At 40.1% G+C, this 17785-nt stretch overlaps 1 protein-coding gene across 1 annotated transcript in view; it reads right to left on the reverse strand.

Annotated features, from left to right (window-relative positions):
- The window catches only part of LOC139069582 (mucin-7-like), a 111418-nt gene that overhangs the window by 53071 nt on the left and 40562 nt on the right, over positions 1 to 17785 (reverse strand). Inside the window, exons 3-4 of the mRNA XM_070550058.1 lie at positions 2892 to 3077; positions 2650 to 2698 (exon numbers count right to left, since the gene is read on the reverse strand). Coding sequence (XP_070406159.1) covers positions 2650 to 2698; positions 2892 to 3075 — 233 coding nt within the window. The 5' untranslated portion in view covers positions 3076 to 3077. The remainder of the gene's footprint in view (positions 1 to 2649; positions 2699 to 2891; positions 3078 to 17785) is intronic.

The following is a 17785-nucleotide window of genomic DNA, read 5'->3' on the forward strand; positions in this document are numbered from 1 at the left end:
GTAGGTTTAGGACATTATCGCCTACAGAAAGTCACACTAATTATAGTGATGCAGTTATTTGATCACGTTTATATAAGTCACATGAGGTCTTGTTGAGCTAAGGGTGGAAAAATATAAGCAAACGTACAGAAAGGGAAAAAATACAGAGAAGGAAATAAAGTCACAGAAAAAACAAAACTCATAGAGCAGCTTAAAACATAAAATAAAATAAAATAAATCTTTCAAGGTAGCAGAGACCCCTGACCCCAGCGGGTGGACTGTTCATTTTCATACAGTTGTTGTAATTTCTTCTTATTTTAGATATAATTTTAATGTATTTTATCTGAATGTGTCAGCTATATTTTTAGATTTGTACAATATTTCACAGATGACACCACGCTGATAAACTGGGTTTTATTGTTTCTGAAGTTCTAGCGAAAAAGTGTCATTCTATTCTATTCTATTCTATTCTATTCTAAATCCCTGACCCTTTCCTGTAATCCACTGCTCTTTTAAGGTGACAATAAATGTGATTATTTGTAGCATAATCCTGAAACATTAAAAGTAAATAAATGAATAAATAGATAACTTGGAAGGATAGTCACTGAAATGAAGAAATACAAAAGCTTTAGAACAAAGCCTTACAAAGAAGAGAAGAACTAAGAAGTTAAAAATAAACTAAATATACATAAATATATGCATAAACTAACTAATAAACAAATAAATTATTAAAATCCATTTTTAAGGATTTTATTTTTCCTTTTAATGATTAAGAACTGTTTTAAACACAGCTTTGGAACTATTTTAACAATTGCTTAAGAAATTCATGAATGATACACTGTGGTGCTTTGGAGTCCTTTGACTCTGAAAGGTACGACACAAGTGTGGGTCATTTATCGTCCTTTATAATTTATCAATATTGTGCACAATCAGCTTCTACTTAGAGGATGTGTTGAGGATGACTGGAATGGATTTGATCCCAAAAATTGATCAGTTGCAAGTAAAGGGCTAATAAATACCAAGTTTCACTGCCCCTTTTAAAGCTAAAGTCCCATTTGTCATCACACACTGATGTAATTACATCTCCGCATTTGACCCATCCCTGTTGGGAGCAGTGAGCTGCAGCTGTGGCTGCGCTCGGGAACTATTTGATGGTTTAATCCCTCAATCCAACCCCTTAAAGTGCTAAAGTGTTGTTTTTACCATTAATCTCTGGAAATATTCATTGAAATGTTGTTGTAAATAAATTAAGACGCCCAGTTGTTGAAAAATATTGGCGGTTTCATAACATATAACCAAAAAAATCTGTTCTAAAACACATAGGAGCGGGTCTAAGTCTCTGGGCGACACCATATTGGATGCCATGTTTCCTTCTACGGAAGCCCGTGAGGACAGAATGCATTTACTGATTTGTAACAAATGGTTAAAAACTTTCAGCATGAATTAACATTCTTCTTTTACACATTTACCTCTTAACTCACTGCAAGTAATGAAAGGGAATCTGATGTTCTTGTAATTTTGCTGGAGGTTGTGCTCCAAAGAATTTTTGACCCTACTGGCCATCTGTTGGTAAAGTCTTACTTGAACACAAAAATAATGCTTGCTTGCAATGATTTAGGTATCTACTGCCCCCTATTGCCAGGGAAAATACACACTGTCACTTTAAAGTTGAGTCTCAAGCAAGGAGACATTGGGTCTCATTGCTAAAGTCTTTGGTATGACCCGATTTGAACCCTGATCTCCCGATCCCAGGGCGGACACTCACCAAGCCACTGAGAAGGTAAATTTAAATTATTATTGTCAAACCACTTCTGGGGTTAAAACATTCAGAAGTATCAGGATTAGTACCTTCATCAGTAACCTGCCATATCCAGTCCTGTACTTGTATACTGCCCCCTGGTGGAGGATCTACAGGTAAGCCAGTTTACTTCTTATGGTGATAGTTTCATGTAATTACATATTAAAAAAAGGAGTTTCATGATTTCACATTTCAGGTTTTAATATGTTTAAATGTGTCGTGTGACTCATTAGATATTTTGTAAAAAGACTTTTAATACGGATTCCAATTAATGCCAATGTTTGAAGCAAATGTCTTAGGCTATTTGTTGGCCCTTCCACTCCAAATATAGCTCAATCTCTTTAAATTTACCAAAGTTTTAGTTGTTGTAATCTTGGTTAAGGTTGAATAGTTGTGGCAGCCATCTCGAAACAGATTGCCTCTCGACAAATACTGAAAACAAACATCCAACCTTCACTTTCTGAATGTTTGTCCTTTGGTTCATGAACACACAAAGGCAAACCCATTATTTTGTGTCTTGCGCTTTTTAATGACTGACTCTAACAAAGGGTCCAATATGACATAATAATCTTCTGTAGAGCATTTTTTGCTAATTCTTTTGAAAATGAAGGAAATTAACAAGTTTTCTGGCAGAGATGAAAACCAAGCCTGGTATTACAATCATGTTTGGAGTACGTGGGCTTGTTCATTTGTTTTATCTAACCCACTTCTCGTGTCCTCCACAAAGATTTATTTGTTCTGGCCTCGGCTACATTGGACTTGGCCACCCCACTTATACATATTCAAACAAGAGCTGTTTGCGGGGAAGTGTTCGACTAATCTAGAGTCAGGTCTTCTTTGACATTTACACATGATGAGGGCAAAACGTTTACCTCAGCTGGTTCAGTTTCACAGGCAGCCGGTGTCGCTCAGATCTGCGGTCTAGAACGGCAGAACAGAACACAGGGCGTCAAAGAAAAGTCATGTGTGAGGAGACGCGGATAAGCTAGCAGGAAGTAAATAAACCCACCAAGAGGAACAAAAGGGTGAGGAAAAGACAGAAGAAAACAAAAGGGAATCGGTTGCTCGAGATCATCTTACAGAAAGCGCACGCTCTGATACTTTAGCCACTGACCTCTGGTATTCGGCTGGGTGGTAGAGGTCGGGGGCGGCAACAGGGCCTCTGCAGAGTCCATCTGCACGGCTTGTCCCTGCGTGGCCGAGAGTAGCACCTGGCCCTGCGCCAGCACCAAACGCCCCTTTGCAGTGGCCAGAATGGCCGCTTGGAGTCCGCCTTTGATCCCGAGCCAACTATTCATCTCTAAAGGAAGAGGAAGAGCAGAAAAAAAGATAAACAGCAATAAAGGGAGGGGGTGGAGGGAAAAAAGTCAACCTCTGCTGCCAATTATTGGAAAAACATCAAGGGGTTTTGTGTGTGTGTGTGTGTGTGTGTGTGTGTGTGTGTGTGTGTGTGTGTGTGTGTGTGTGTGTGTGTGTGTGTGTGTGTGTGTGTGTGTGTGTGTGTGTGTGCAGAGGAAAAGCAGGGAGGCAGAAGAAGATATATGCGTTTGATGGCTCGTTTTGGCGTTAGGAGGATTGTCAAGGCAGACGCTGACCTGCAGGGGGTGATTACAGGTGGAGAGAGATGTTTGTCTTTTTCTGTTTTTCTTGTCATTTTTGTCCTCTTTGCCCTTTATTTTGTTCCTGTTCCTTTCACTATTCCTCTCCTGTACTCTCCCCCTCCCCTTATTGTTACCTTCGTTATCATTTTCCTCTCCTTCTGGTACTGGCTCTTGAGAGAAATAAAGATCCTTCCTGCGTTAGTATTTGCTGCTTAATCTGCTCCTGTTTATTCTTTAATCCTGAGACAGACCTACTGATGAGAGTAAACCCAACTCAAAATTTAGTTCTGAATCAAGATGGCCGCCCAATCTAATTGACCCAAATCAAAACATTTTCAACCTGTCGTGCCCCTGCTCCAGCCAAGCCCCGTTTCCCCAGCAACCACTACCAGCTCACCATCAACTTCATCCAAACCACCTGTCTCACATTAACTCCTCATCAGCTCCACCTGCAACTCTCTCTATAAAACACCTGGACCAACACCAAGTAAGCACCAGGAGGGGTTGACCGGATGGAATGGCGAAAAAGAAAGCAGTAAAGTCAAGGGCGGGTAGGCACGGCTGTGTGGTGAATAAGATGGAATGGGAGAAATGGGAGAGTGTGAAAGTGAGGAAGCCAGAGATGAGTTTTGTTCAGGATTTGGGGAAAGGGAAAAGACAAAACGATTCTGACACAAAAGAAATAAGGAAACAGAGTCGGATTGATGTTTTTAGGAGCTCTAGAGAGGTAGAAGACTGAGTTTAAGATCATTCTGAAGTTCAATGAGGGAGATGGAGTGGCAAAGGTAAGTCCAGTCAAGCTGACTTCCATTTTGAATAACCTAGCTGTGGACATTAAACTGGCTAAAGTGCTGAGGGATGGAAATCTGCTAATCGTTTGTAGAACTGAGGATCAGAGAGATAAAGCTAGTAAGATGAAAGAAGTGGGAAAACATAAGGTTGTTAGTGTGAGCAAAGTGGGAATGAGTGGGCAAGGACCAAAAGGGGTTATATGGGGAATTCCTGCAGATGTAACAATTGAGGAAATAAAAACAAATCTAAAAGGAGGAAATGTGAAGAATGCAAGGAGATTCACGGAGTTCAGAGATGGGCAGAAGAAGGAAAAATACTCTGTATTAATTGAGTTCCAAGAACACATTCTTCCTCATAGAGTCTTTCTGGGTTGCATGTCTTATACGGTACGGGAATACAACCACAACCGCTCAGATGCTACAAATGTCAGAGATTTGGACACACGGCGACTGTGTGTAGGGGAAAGGAAAGATATCCCAGATGTGGGGAAGAGCACAAATTTGAGGTGTGTACAAATAAATCGCAGCCAAGGTGTTGTAATTGTGGGGGAAATCACAGTGCAGCATATGCAGGGTGTCAGGTGATGAGGAGAGAGATGGAGGTTCAGCAAACTAGAGTTCAAAACAAAATCTCGTATGCTGAAGCTTTGAAAAGGGTGGGGGAGGTACCGGAAAGAATAAAGTTCAAGAGGTGCCAAAAACAGTGGAGAATGAGGGAAAACTATGGATCGATGTTAAGAAGCTGGTGACCTTTATTGCGGGGGCGATAAATGCTACTATGGAATCGAAATCACAAACCGAAAGAATTCAAATTATAGTGAAAGCAGCGATTAATCATCTGGATATTAAGGAGTTGTCATGGGAGGAAATCAGGAACAGTTTGTGTGCTCATTCAAGGCAAGAAGTACTAGGATAATAAATGGTAAGGATACTACAATGGAATGCGAGGAGCCTGTTAGCGAATGGACAAGAGTTTAAAAGTTGTATAGATAACTTAGATAAACTGGATGTCAGTTGTGTTCAAGAAACTTGGTTGCATAAGAACTTAGATTTTAAATTATTTTCGTATACAATAGTTAGACGAGATAGAGAAGAAGGTATTGGAGGGGGTTGTGCAAACGTTATAAATCATAAAATTAATTATAGAATAATTAAAATTGGGCAGGAAGACAAATATATAGGAATAGAAATTTATGTGGAAAATGAAACCACATATGTGGTTAATTATTATAATCCGTGCTAAGTTTTAGATGTTGTTAAACTCTTGATTATTCAGGATGCGCCTAATCATTTGATATTATGTGGAGCCTTTAATTCGCATAACAAAGTATGGGGAGGTTCTAAGGAAGATAAAAATGGGGAAATAATTGAAGATTTAATGGATGAGAGTAATTTGGTCTGTTTAAATGATGGGAGAGGAACGAGATTAAATACACACACAGGCAAAACCTATAGACTTGACGTTGGTATTGAATGAATTGGCGTGAAAGTGTACCTGGGATGTTAAAGAAAATAATTTTGGGAGTGACCATTATTTAATCTTTACAGAAGTTTTTGGAGGTGAAGAAGAAAGGTTGGAAAAGCGGGAAGGCAGATGGTTATTTAATACTGCAGATTGGATTAAATTTAGAGAAATATGTGACAAAGACTGTGAAAGTTTGAATACGAATGGAGATTTAGAATTGGTGGAAAAAAGTTTTAGGAAATTATTAGTTGAAGCGGCTGAGGTGTCTATACCAAAAAGTAAAGGAACCATGAAAAAGAAAAATGTACCATGGTGGAACGAAAACTGTGACAACGTAGAAGAAGAAAAAGAAGAAAATATAATTTCTGTAGCGCCTCTCAAGATAAAAATCACGAGGCGCTTCACAAAAACAAAAATTGTAAAAATATAAAAAAGCATTTAGAAATTGTTTAAAAATATATTTAAAATGAGCAAAAATAGACAATTGGGATTTAAAAGAAAAAATGTTAAGAAAGAGAGAGAGTGAACAGGAAAGAGGGAAATCAGTGGATCCTGAGGAAGGTGGAATAGGTGGGGAGAGCAGAATAAAGAGAGAGAGGGGTTGAAGTAGGTCATACAAAAGCCAGCTTGAACAAGTGAGTCTTCAGCTGCTTTTTGAAGGAGACCACTGAGTCCACTGATCTCAGGCTCAGGGGGAGAGAGTTCCAGAGTCTGGGGGCCACAGCAACAAATGATCTGTCACCTTTGGTCTTTAGCCTGGTGCTGCACAACCAGTAGGCTTTGATCACTGGACCTCAGGGACCTGCTGGGGGTGTAGGTACTAAGAAAATCACCAATGTAAGATGGTGCTTGTCCATGTAAGGCCCTACAGACCAGAACCAGGATCTTGAAATGAACCCTGAAGTTGACTGGCAGCCAATGAAGCTGGAGGAGAAGCGGGGTGATGTGGGTGTGTTTGGAGGACTTGGTCAGAAGCCGAGCACAGGCGTTCTGAACCACCTGTAGACGGTTCAGGGAGGTTCTGCTCAGACACGTGGAAAGAGAGTTACAGTAGTCTAAGCGTGAGGAGATGAAGGTGTGGATAACTGTCTCAAGATCAGAACGGGACAGAATGGGACTCAGCTCAGCAATGTTCCTGAGATGGAAGAAGGAAGAGTGAACAAGAGAACTGACATGAGAATCCAGGGTGAGAGCTGGGTCAAAGGTCACGCCAAGATTCCTGACAGAAGGTTTGGTGTGAGAAGCAAGCTGACCAAGAGAGTCTCTGACTTTGGGAACCAGCTTGTCTGGGGCACAGATGAAGATCTCAGTCTTATCTTCATTCAGCTGAAGAAAGCTCCCAGCCATCCAGGTTTAATAGAGTCTAAGCAGGTGTGTAACAGCTGCAGCTTAGACATATCATGGGGCTTAAAGGAGATGTACAGTTGGATGTCATCTGCATAAACATGGTAGGAGATTCCTTTGAAGGAGCTCAGGATGTGCTGAATGGAAGCAGATAGAGGAGGAAGAGCAGAGGCCCCAGCACAGAACCTTGTGGGACACCATGGGTAAGAGAGGTGATGGAGGACCTAAACTTGGAGACGGCCACAGAAAAGGAGCGCTCAGAGAGATAAGAGGAGAACCACTCCAGAACAGATCCTGATAGGCCTACCCAGTCTCTGAGCCTCTCCAGTAGCAGGTGATGGTCAACAGTGTCAAAGGCTGCAGTCAGGTCCAGCAGGACCAGAACAGAACAGTCCCCTGCATCACTGTGAGTCAGAAGGTCATTAGAGACCCTAAGAAGAGCTGTTTCAGTAGAATGAGCTCTACGAAAACCTGACTGGAAGCTATCATAGATGTTGTGTTCATCAAGAGCAGCTGTGAGATGTTTAGCCACAACCTTTTCCAAGATCTTGGAGATGAACGGAAGTTTAGAGATGGGTCTGAAGCTGCTATGGAGAGAGGGGTCTAGACTCGTTTTTTTAAGAAGCGGGTGGATTACAGCATCCAGCAACGTAATTAGAGAGGAATAAAAGTTTGAAGTTGTTGAAAAAGACGCATAATTTTGTGAATCTTATGAACTATAAAAGATTACGGGCGGAAGCAAGAAGAGTGATTAAAGGTGCAAAAAGAGAAAATTGGGTTAGATTCTGTGATAAAATTGGGAGGATGACATTAATAAGTGAAGTTTGGGGAATGATAAGAAAGACGACAGTCGTCTATAATGGGTTTAGATATCCTGTACTTAATGTAGGTGACAATATTGCTGTTGAAAATACACATAATACACATCCAGCCTGATGTACTTTGCCAAAAACTCCAGAAGACCCAGGTGGGGGCCTCAACTTTCGCCTGGATTAAAGACTACCTGACAAACAGACCAGTTTGTGAGGCTGAAGAACTGCATATCAAACCAGGCAATCAGTAACATTGGAGCACCACAGGGGACTTTACTCTCACCATTCCTTTTCGCCCTGTACACCTCAGACTTCCAGTACAAATCAGAGACCTGTCATCTACAGAAATACTCAGATGACTCTGCAGTTGTCGGGTGTATCAGAGATGGACAGGAAGCTGAGTACAGAGAGCTGGTGGAGAGCTTTGTGGCATGGTGTGGAAACAATCATCTGACCTTGAACGTGAACAAAACAAAGGAGATGATTTTAGACTTCAGAAGAAACAGGGTGGAGTCAAACACTGTTTCCATCATGGGAGAAGAAGTGGAGGTGGTTGAGGAAAACAAATACCTTGGAGTTCACCTGGACAACAGACTGGACTGGAGAAAGAACAGCGAAGCCGTTTACAAGAAGGGACACAGCAGACTGCACTTCTTGAGGATGCTTAGGTCCTTCAATGTCTGTAGCAAGATGCTGCAGATCTTCTACAAGTCTGTTGTTGAAAGTGTAATCTCTTCAGCCATCGTCTGTTGGGGTAGTAGCATCAGAAGCAGGGACCTGAAAAGGCTCAACAGCCTAATAAAAAAGGCTGGTTCTGTTCTGGAGACAACTGTGGAACCACTGGAGGAGATAATGCAAAGAAGGATTCTCCAGAGAATCAAGAAAATTATGGACAACCCTGAGCATTCTCTTCACAAGACTGTCCGACGACGGAAGAGTGTCTTCAGTCAGAGGCTTCTTCAGTTTCGCTGCAACACTGACCGCTACTGGAGATCCTTCCTGCCAACAGCTATTGTAATATACAATAACTCTTTGATGACTTGATTATTATTATTATTCTGAGCTACTACAGCAATCAAGTTCCCTCTGGGATTAATAAAGTATTTTTGAATTGAATTGAATTGAATTGAATAAGGCAGAAATGCTGGTAAAAGCATATGTGGGAATACATAGTAATAAAAATTTATCAGACGTTAGACATAACAGAAGAGAAGAAACTAAACTGAGGAATATGGTGGAAGAAAGGGATGTACAAAGATCATCTGATATGGATTCATCATTTTCATTCTTCGAATTAGACAAGGTACTGAGGTCGAGTAAAGTATCAGCATCAGGAAAAGACAATATCAACTATGTAATGCTTAATCATTTAGGGGATAAGATGAAAGCTAAACTGTTGGAATTGTTCAATAAAGTATGGGATGAAGGGAAGTGGCAGAGAAATTGGAATGAGGCGTTAATAATACCAATACTTAAACCAGGAAAAAACCAAAGTAACCCGGAAAATTACAGACCTACAGCATTGACATCACATTTACGGAAGATCATGGAGAGATTAAATACGGACAGATTGAATTATTATTTAGAAAGTAAGAAATTGTTAACTAAGTATGAAAATGGATTCAGGAAAGGTAGAAGAACAATAGCAATAGGAACTGTAGTGAATATGGAAACTGAAATTAGAAGAGCACAGAATAATAAAGAAAGTCTCGTAGTGGATTTTTTTTTCGATATTGAGAAAGCTTATGATATGGTGTGGAAGGAGGGATTACTGATTAAATTAAGAAGATTAGGAATTGTAGGTAAAACATATAATTGGATAAAGGATTTCTTATTTAATAGATTCATTCAAGTGAAAATAGGGCAAAGCACTTCAAATAGTTATACGTTGACAATGGTACACCTCAAGGTAGTGTAATTAGTCCAGTGTTTTTTTCTATTGTGATTAATGATGTGTTTGATGATTTAGGATTAGATATTGGTAAAGCTTTGTTTGCAGATGATGGTGTTATATGGAAAAGGGGACGGAATGTTAAATATATACAGAAGAAACTACAGGAGGCAATCATGACGGTAGAAAATCGGTCTTTTGACTGGGGCTTTAAATTTTCAGTTGACAAGTTTAAAATTATGGTTTTTACAAATAAAAGGAATTTCAAAATTGAAGTCAAATTGTATGAAACTTTACTAGAGCAGGTTCATAGTTTCACGTATTTGGGAGTCATATTTGATGAGAAATTAATTTGGAAACAGCATATAAATAAAATTGAAGAAAAATGTAAGAAAGTGCTTAATATAGTGAGATGTTTGAAGGGGAATGATGGGGGAGCTAGTTCTAAGGCATTAAAGAAAATATATGCGGTAATGATTAGGTCAATTATTGATTATGGCAGCATAGTTTATCGTTCAGTGATTAAAACTTTACTTAGAAAAATAGAAGTAATACAGAATCAGGCTTTAAGATTATGCTGTGGTGCAATGAAAACTACTCCAATAGTTTCGTTACAGGTTGAAATGGGGGAGATGCCTTTACAATTAAGATTTGACTTGTTGAAACTTAATTATTGGGCGAGTGTGGAGGGGAGTGAAGGGAATGAACATATGTTAAAAAAGGAGGTGATAATAGGTGGACCTTATGGTAATAGGAAATGAGAGTGCAATAGGGAAATCGTGTACATTAGCGGAGGAACTGAAGTTGTATGATAAAGTAATGGTTAATGAATTTGTATACTCAGTTACTCCTGTTTGGCTGCTTCCGAAAGTTTATGTAGATTTCTTTATTCTGAATGAAATTTTTAAATGGAAAGGTACAGGGAATTGGGATTTTATAGTGGGACATAGGTTCAAGGAGACTTATTCCTTCCAATTTATACTGATAGTTCAAAGGAATTGAATAAGGGTTTAACTGGTTTTTCATTTTGGGTTCCAAGTTTAGATATATATAATAGGATTAGAACGCCCAATGGTTTGTCAATTTGTACAGTGGACATGTTTGCTTTTTCTTTGGATAGAGCAAAACAGAATTGGGAATTGTATGATTTGTTCAGATCCAATGTCCATTAACGTCAATCAGTACGATGTCATCAGCTACAAGAAGGGATATTTTATATTAAATATATGAATGTTTGTTCAGATTACATAAGATTGATTATGTTGCTAGGTTTATGTGGGTTCCAGCTCATAGGGGGGTAGAGGGCAACGAAATGGCGGATTTTAATGCTAAACAAGCTACACGAATGAATGATGTGGTGAACATCTCATATAGCATGGCAGAAATTAAAGGATATGTTAAGAAGATACTTATGGAAAAATGGCAAGAGCATTGGATAAGAGAGAGAAAGGGAAGACATCTATATAAAATTAGGGACAAAGTGAGTAAATTGGAAAACATTCCAATGTGTAATAGGAATCAAATGATAATTTCAAGACTGAGAATGGGGCATACGGGTTTAAACAGTACACTGTTTATGATAGGGAAACATAATACAGGAATGTGCGGTTGTGGAAAGTATAGAGAAATGGTAGAACATGTATTGTGTAAATGTGACAAATGTATATAAAGAATAGGAAAATATTATCTAGACAATTAAAGATGAAAGATAATGAAAAGTTGAATTTGAGGAACATAATAATTAGAGGATTAGATGTTTGTAAATTACTAATTGAATTTTTAAAGACAAGTAATTTAATAAATAGAATTTAATTGGAACAGTTTCTCCCTATTGCAACTCCCACTCCCACACAGAAGGTGGCGGAAATGCACATAGAAGTTGGTTGCCTACACAGCCGACCATACCAGAGTAACTGATGAAACCATGGTTTTCACCGACGATAAGAAAATTTACATTTCAAGATAGCCATTAGCTGTATCCAACACTGAAGTACCGGTGCAGTCGTATAGCTAACGTCATGAGCCACCGGTTCAGATCAATCTTTCCATCTCTAACTGACACATGTCTGTCCCTCATTTGTGTGGACAGAGACTGTTTCTCAATGACAAGGAACCTTGCCTTGATATCTTGGTCCCACCCTGGTTGCCTAGGAGATACGTTATCAGGAACCACCAAGGTGTGTTCCAATGTTCGAGTTCTACCGAGGCGTGTATTCTCCGTTTGTTAGCCGTTTAGCTAGCTGAGCAAGGCAGGTGTCTTGTAGCCTAGTCTTGGTCAAAAATTTCCCAGAATACACTACGACGGCTACTTTGGGGCAAATTTCAAATTTAAAAGTAACCCCCAAATTCCACTACCTCCGCTCCGCTCCGACACGAACGCCGGAGCAAAATCGGTCCCGTTGTAGTCAATCAGAGCTATTCCACTACTGCGGCCGTGCTCCGGCAGTGCGGCACCGTGCGCCGCCCTCTGTTCCGGTGTCCGGCAAAAATAGAATCGATCCTATTTTCGCCGGACGCCGGAGCACCTCCGCAGTAAATGGACAGAAATCACAACCGCCCAACAGGAAAAGGAGCAAGCACAACTTCCATTTTTCACAATAAATCGATAAACAAAAGGCGTTTTTTGTTTCATATGCACAGGTTTAACAACTTTTAACAACTATCAATGGCGGCTGAAGTTTAAATGCACAAAGGTAAGCCATAAATACAGTTTCTACTATCAAAGTAGTTACACTTTGTTGATCCAAACACTGCTGATCTCTCAACACAAATGATGGGCAGATTAAACAGCTCATGCCGATGCTTCTGCCACACAAAGGGTGTTTGGATCTAACTTCCGCGTTTATTGCTCGGACTGTATCGCAAGATCTCGAAAATCCCGCGCATGCTTGTTTGCCCCCCTCAGGTCTCTGCACCGGAGCGGAGCCGTTGTAGAGCGGGTACCAGTAAAAAATTGAGTTCGGAAGCGAGCGGCTGCTGAAGGCGGGGGCGGAGCGGAGGTAGTGGAATTTGGGGGTTGGTCAACTAATTTAAAATGTTGTTTAGATCCAAAGAAGTTATCTATGGTTGGTTAGTTGCTTAGTAGTTGCAGCTTTGGTAGGTAGCAGGTATAGTAACTCGCTTATATATATATATATATATATATATATATATATATATATATATATATATATATATATATATATATATATATATATATATATATATATAAATTTAACAAATATATACACAATTTAAAAAGTAAACAGCTCATTATACATAACTATAACATTATCTCCTGTGTCACGTGACATTACGTGACCGCCGCGAAAGCAGCAAGGTGCCTGACCTCGCAAGACATTGCCTCACAAGGCCAGGCGCCTTGACATTGAGAAATACCCCAAGTCTACTATCTAAACACACCAAAGAAACTAACACACTGGTTCATCCAAACCCAGATTCTGGTCACATTTTCAGTTTTAGGCCTGTGAACAGTTCCTATGCATCACTCGCTTCCTATCCTCTCCACCTTCGTCCTTTTGGACAAAGAAGCAGAACAGACAATAGCACAACACATTGATCACCAAGGACGAGTTTCTATCGCGCTCCCTCCCTCTGCTTTTCCCTCTGACTCTGTAAATTTCCTTTCATGCTGTTTTTCCGTCCGTCTCCCGAGACCTTCATAGTCGGCGAGAGAAAATACAAACCCAACATTAAAACGCCCTGCAGCCTTTTAAACACTTGTCATTTGTCCTTTGTACAAATGATGGTGAGAGTTGCAATAGAGATGGCTTTTCTAAACAGTTTATTGATGTTTCCAACATTTTTATTCAATACCTTTGCTGAGGAGATGGGGAAAAAGAAGATGAACAGTGATAAAGAAGACTGCTGTCAGTGAGTACAGGGAAATGAAGAAAACAGCTGTTTAGAAATCCAATTTGCCATGAGTGGGGGGCACGAGTGGTCAGTGCTGACTAATGCACGGATGTTTTGTTCTGGAAAGGATCAGATGAGTTTAATCTTGCTGTATATCCCTCTACGGAGACTGTATTTGTAACATGTCTGAATCTGTCAGACCTGCATCTTTTCATCCATTGCTGGAGTGTGTGCGGTGTGTGTGACTGTGTTCTTTTGATTCCCGGTACCTGCACCCAGCCATAGGCGTTTAATTCAGCGAGCAGGCAGGGGCATTATCACACTACCATCACTAATCCCCATGGAATGAAACACCAACACTTTGATGTCTGCCAAAGAATACAGCTGTAGTATTGTGAGGCAAGGCTGCGCATCACGTTCAAACCATAATTAACAATCTATAGCTGGAGTCCAGCCAGGTGGGGTGGTGGTGGGGAGTGGAAGAAAGAAAGGGTTGTGTGAAGGCTGGAGGCAAAATGGTGAAGCTTGAAGGGATAGTTTAGGCTGTAGAGATCAGTCAGTATCTTACCTGCAACAGACTGCAGTCAGAATGTTCTCTGTTTGAAAGAAAAATTCTCACAAAGGAATCGAGCTAACAGCTAATCAGACACGAACTATGGGAGTTGAATTCTATTGTTTTGGTAAAAGGAGATAAGCTGAATGTTGATTTATTTACATTTCAATACAAACTAGACAAAGACTCGCTGCTTACTTGCATTGTGAAAGAAAAAAAGGCAGAATTTTACAGGTGCCTTCATGTTGTGTTTTTGAAACCGTAGTTTATTCAAAGCCCTGCCTAGCTAGGGGCAGCAGAAGCTCAGGAGGTAGAGCGGGTTGTCCAGTCTCGATCTCAGCTCCGGGCAGAGATCTCTGCTGTTGTGTCTTTGGGCAAGACACTGATGGCCTGATTATTTATTTGTTTAACAGGGACAGTACACATTAATGGACTTTCTGTAAATGTGTCAGTGTAAGCTCCAGAGCTAATATTCGACTGCTGTCCCTGAGCAAGATGTATTTTGCAAAACACATAAAAATCTTTTCATGAGACAAGTAAGCATAAAAGTTAAAGCACATGATGTCTGTTAAAGATAAGACTGTAGAAGAAAAAGGCCAAAGGAGAGAAAAGGGGTAAAAATGAAACTGACAAGTGGCAAAATACTTGAGAAGGTCACACACTTCTGTATGGTAATGGCCTGTATTTGTATTACGATTTCTTGGGGTTCCACAACCCCCAAGGCGCTTCAGAACACAATCAGTTATTCACCCATTCACACACACATTTGCACGCTGGTGATGATGAGCTACAACGTAGCCCCAGCTGCCCTCGGTGCACTGACTGGGGCGAGGCCTGCCAAACGCAGGCGCCACCAGTCAAACCTGCTGAAATACAGAAATAATTAAAGAAAACCTTCACAAGATCAGACAAAGTCCAAGTATTGATGATAAAGAATGAGATGCTATCAGTCTGGATGAAGGGTAGAAACCTTGAAAAAGAAGGATTAACACTACGAATATTGACTCTTTGCATAGAACTAACTTCAGTATCCATGGAAACGCCTGACAAATATATCCTAAAAAGCATCAAACTTTTTGAAAACCAAAACCTCGAATTATTCTCAAAAGTTTTTTCCACGAATGCAAGGCAAAAATAACCAAAACAAAACAGGTACCTAATTCTGCTGATGTGATCAGTAGGAGAAATTATTATTATGTCTTTTATTATTATTATTATTATTATTATTTACAAATGATTCAGTTTTTATTTTGTCTAGATTGCAAGAGTGACTTTTTGAACCAAAGGTAATGGGAGCAGCCTAACAAAATCCAGGTCCAAAACCACGAGCTGCTCGCAGAAGTCCACCTAAAACGCAATCATGACCAGATCAGACATCCCTCATGCCACCTACACACCTTCTGGTGATGGAAGTGAATCACTGCCTTCACGACAGCGCACTAAACTTATGTGAGCACACACTGGAAACATGTAGACTACAACACATGCACCTCGTGTAAGAGGATAAAACAGCAAAAAAAAAAAAAGCTTTCATCAAAGTGCGAGAGAGAGGATGTCAGAGATTTCTCCTAAAGATGAAAGCGAGGGATATTCTCTCATTTCGGCTCATCTCCCCCTCACTCACTCCTTTAAAATCCTTGAATAATCCATGTTTTCTATGACGAAGATGGGGAGGGAGAGAGTGTGTGTGTGTGTGAAAGTTATTTACGTCCCGCTCTGCATTTATGTGGCCTGTCACTTCTCATTTTCCCCCAGGACTGTCCAATGCATAGACTCCAGTCAAGCCTGTATTTGTTGATGTAATTACAAAGTGACAGCTTCAAATCCTCTGACACACACACACACACACACACACACACACACACACACACACACACACACACACACACACACACACACACACACACACACACACATGCATACTTGTATTTATATGTTTGTGTGCACCTTCCTAGACTTTCATTCAGTTTAGTGACTCTACTAAGCCTAACCCTAAACCCTAATTTATACTTCTCCGCCTGAGTCGGGATGGAGACATGCAACGTCATTATCCATCCTTGTGAGAGCTCTCCAGCAGGCTCGCAAGGACAGACAGTGTAGATCTCTCTTTTTTAAACATCCTTCCTACGAGATGGAGAACACAAACTTGTGATTGGTCAGGACGCCGCTGTCGTCAACAGTGCCGCCATTGCACCCCCCAAAACACAAAGAGAACCGAAGATATGTCGCAGCACGCACGGAGCAGCTTGAAGAATACCTCGCAGAAAAACTCTAAAAATATGAATGTTTTATTCGCCAATGACTGGAGGAGTGAAAAGATATGCAGCAAGCATTTTAGTCTTATTCGTGACAGGAAACGTGGGTTGAGAGGTGGCGAGCGCATGAAGAAGTGAAGGAGGATGAGAAACAAATTTGTCTGTGTTAAAAAGTCTCTTAAATACAAATAACACAATATAAACACAATAGTAAATGCACTAACTTGGACCAGATACACGTCAGTGTAACGTCCAAAAGGGTCCATTTTCACCTTTATTAAGATCAACATAATAACTTTTCATCTACAGAAATAAATCCACTGTCTATGTGGCCTTCTAAATACAGAAGGTTGTGCTCAGCGTGTGTTGACATTCCATGAAGACAAAATATTCAAACAAACATTCTCACCCAAGGTTCCTGCACTCTCTGTGAAAGCCAGATGTCAACATTCTTCCCTCTGAATAAGCGAAGACTTCACGATTTAATAGTCATGAGTTAAATAAGATGTTTAAATCAAATGTGTGAACGATCTGTGTTTAAATCAATGAATTTAAAATGAATATTGTTCTTACAATGATCCATTTATATCACGAATCAGTGTGTGTTTGATTTAGCAAGTTAGTCATTGTTTACACGCATACACATTATAATAAGATACAAATTAAGGTTAAAAGCATCTTTGTATCTGCAAGAAGGTGTGGCTTTCTGAGGGATGTTGGTAAATACTCAGAAATGTGTGACATTCAGATTCACCAAACTTGGCCAGAAATCATAACAAAGTAGTTTAATAAAACAAGAATTACTTCCCGAGTAATTCAGTTTCCCGCTGACCCTCGAACCGGCCAATTCAGGAAAGAAGAATTTTTGAAACCATCTTCTCCTTTGACCTCCTGTCAAAGCCTCTCTGCAACGCTTCGTCTGATACCAGACAACCGGCTCGTCTAAGAGCCAAACAAACTTCCGTCTTAGACACAAAAAAGCAGTCCTGCTTCCTGCCTTCACCTGGAGGGATCTCAGACTGGAGGGTTTTATCAGAACTGTCTACGGGTTCCTGATATCAGAGTTCATTCCATCGGCAGTGACAATCGACCCCCTGGATCGAACGAGAACCTCCACGCAAGGGATGCGTAGACTTGGCACGACAGATTGCGTCTGATACTGTTTTTAATAAACAACTTTCTAGTTTAGAACAAACAACAAATTCCTTTAAAACCAGATTTCACAGTTTCTCTCAGATACAAAGAACGGTTGCTACAACATCTAGCTTTCATCACAACACCTCACATCCACCACATCACGTCACATTAATCATATCTTGTCATGTATAAATTATTAGTTTAGGAAAAATAATTAAATTCATTTTATAAACTATATACTGAAGCTGTCTGAATTAATACGAAGTGTGTTTATGATCCCTAAAGAAGCAAAGAACCCTAGAAT

Source organism: Nothobranchius furzeri, chromosome 4 (genome assembly GCF_043380555.1).
Source record: "Nothobranchius furzeri strain GRZ-AD chromosome 4, NfurGRZ-RIMD1, whole genome shotgun sequence".
Taxonomy (NCBI): Eukaryota; Metazoa; Chordata; class Actinopteri; order Cyprinodontiformes; family Nothobranchiidae; genus Nothobranchius; species Nothobranchius furzeri.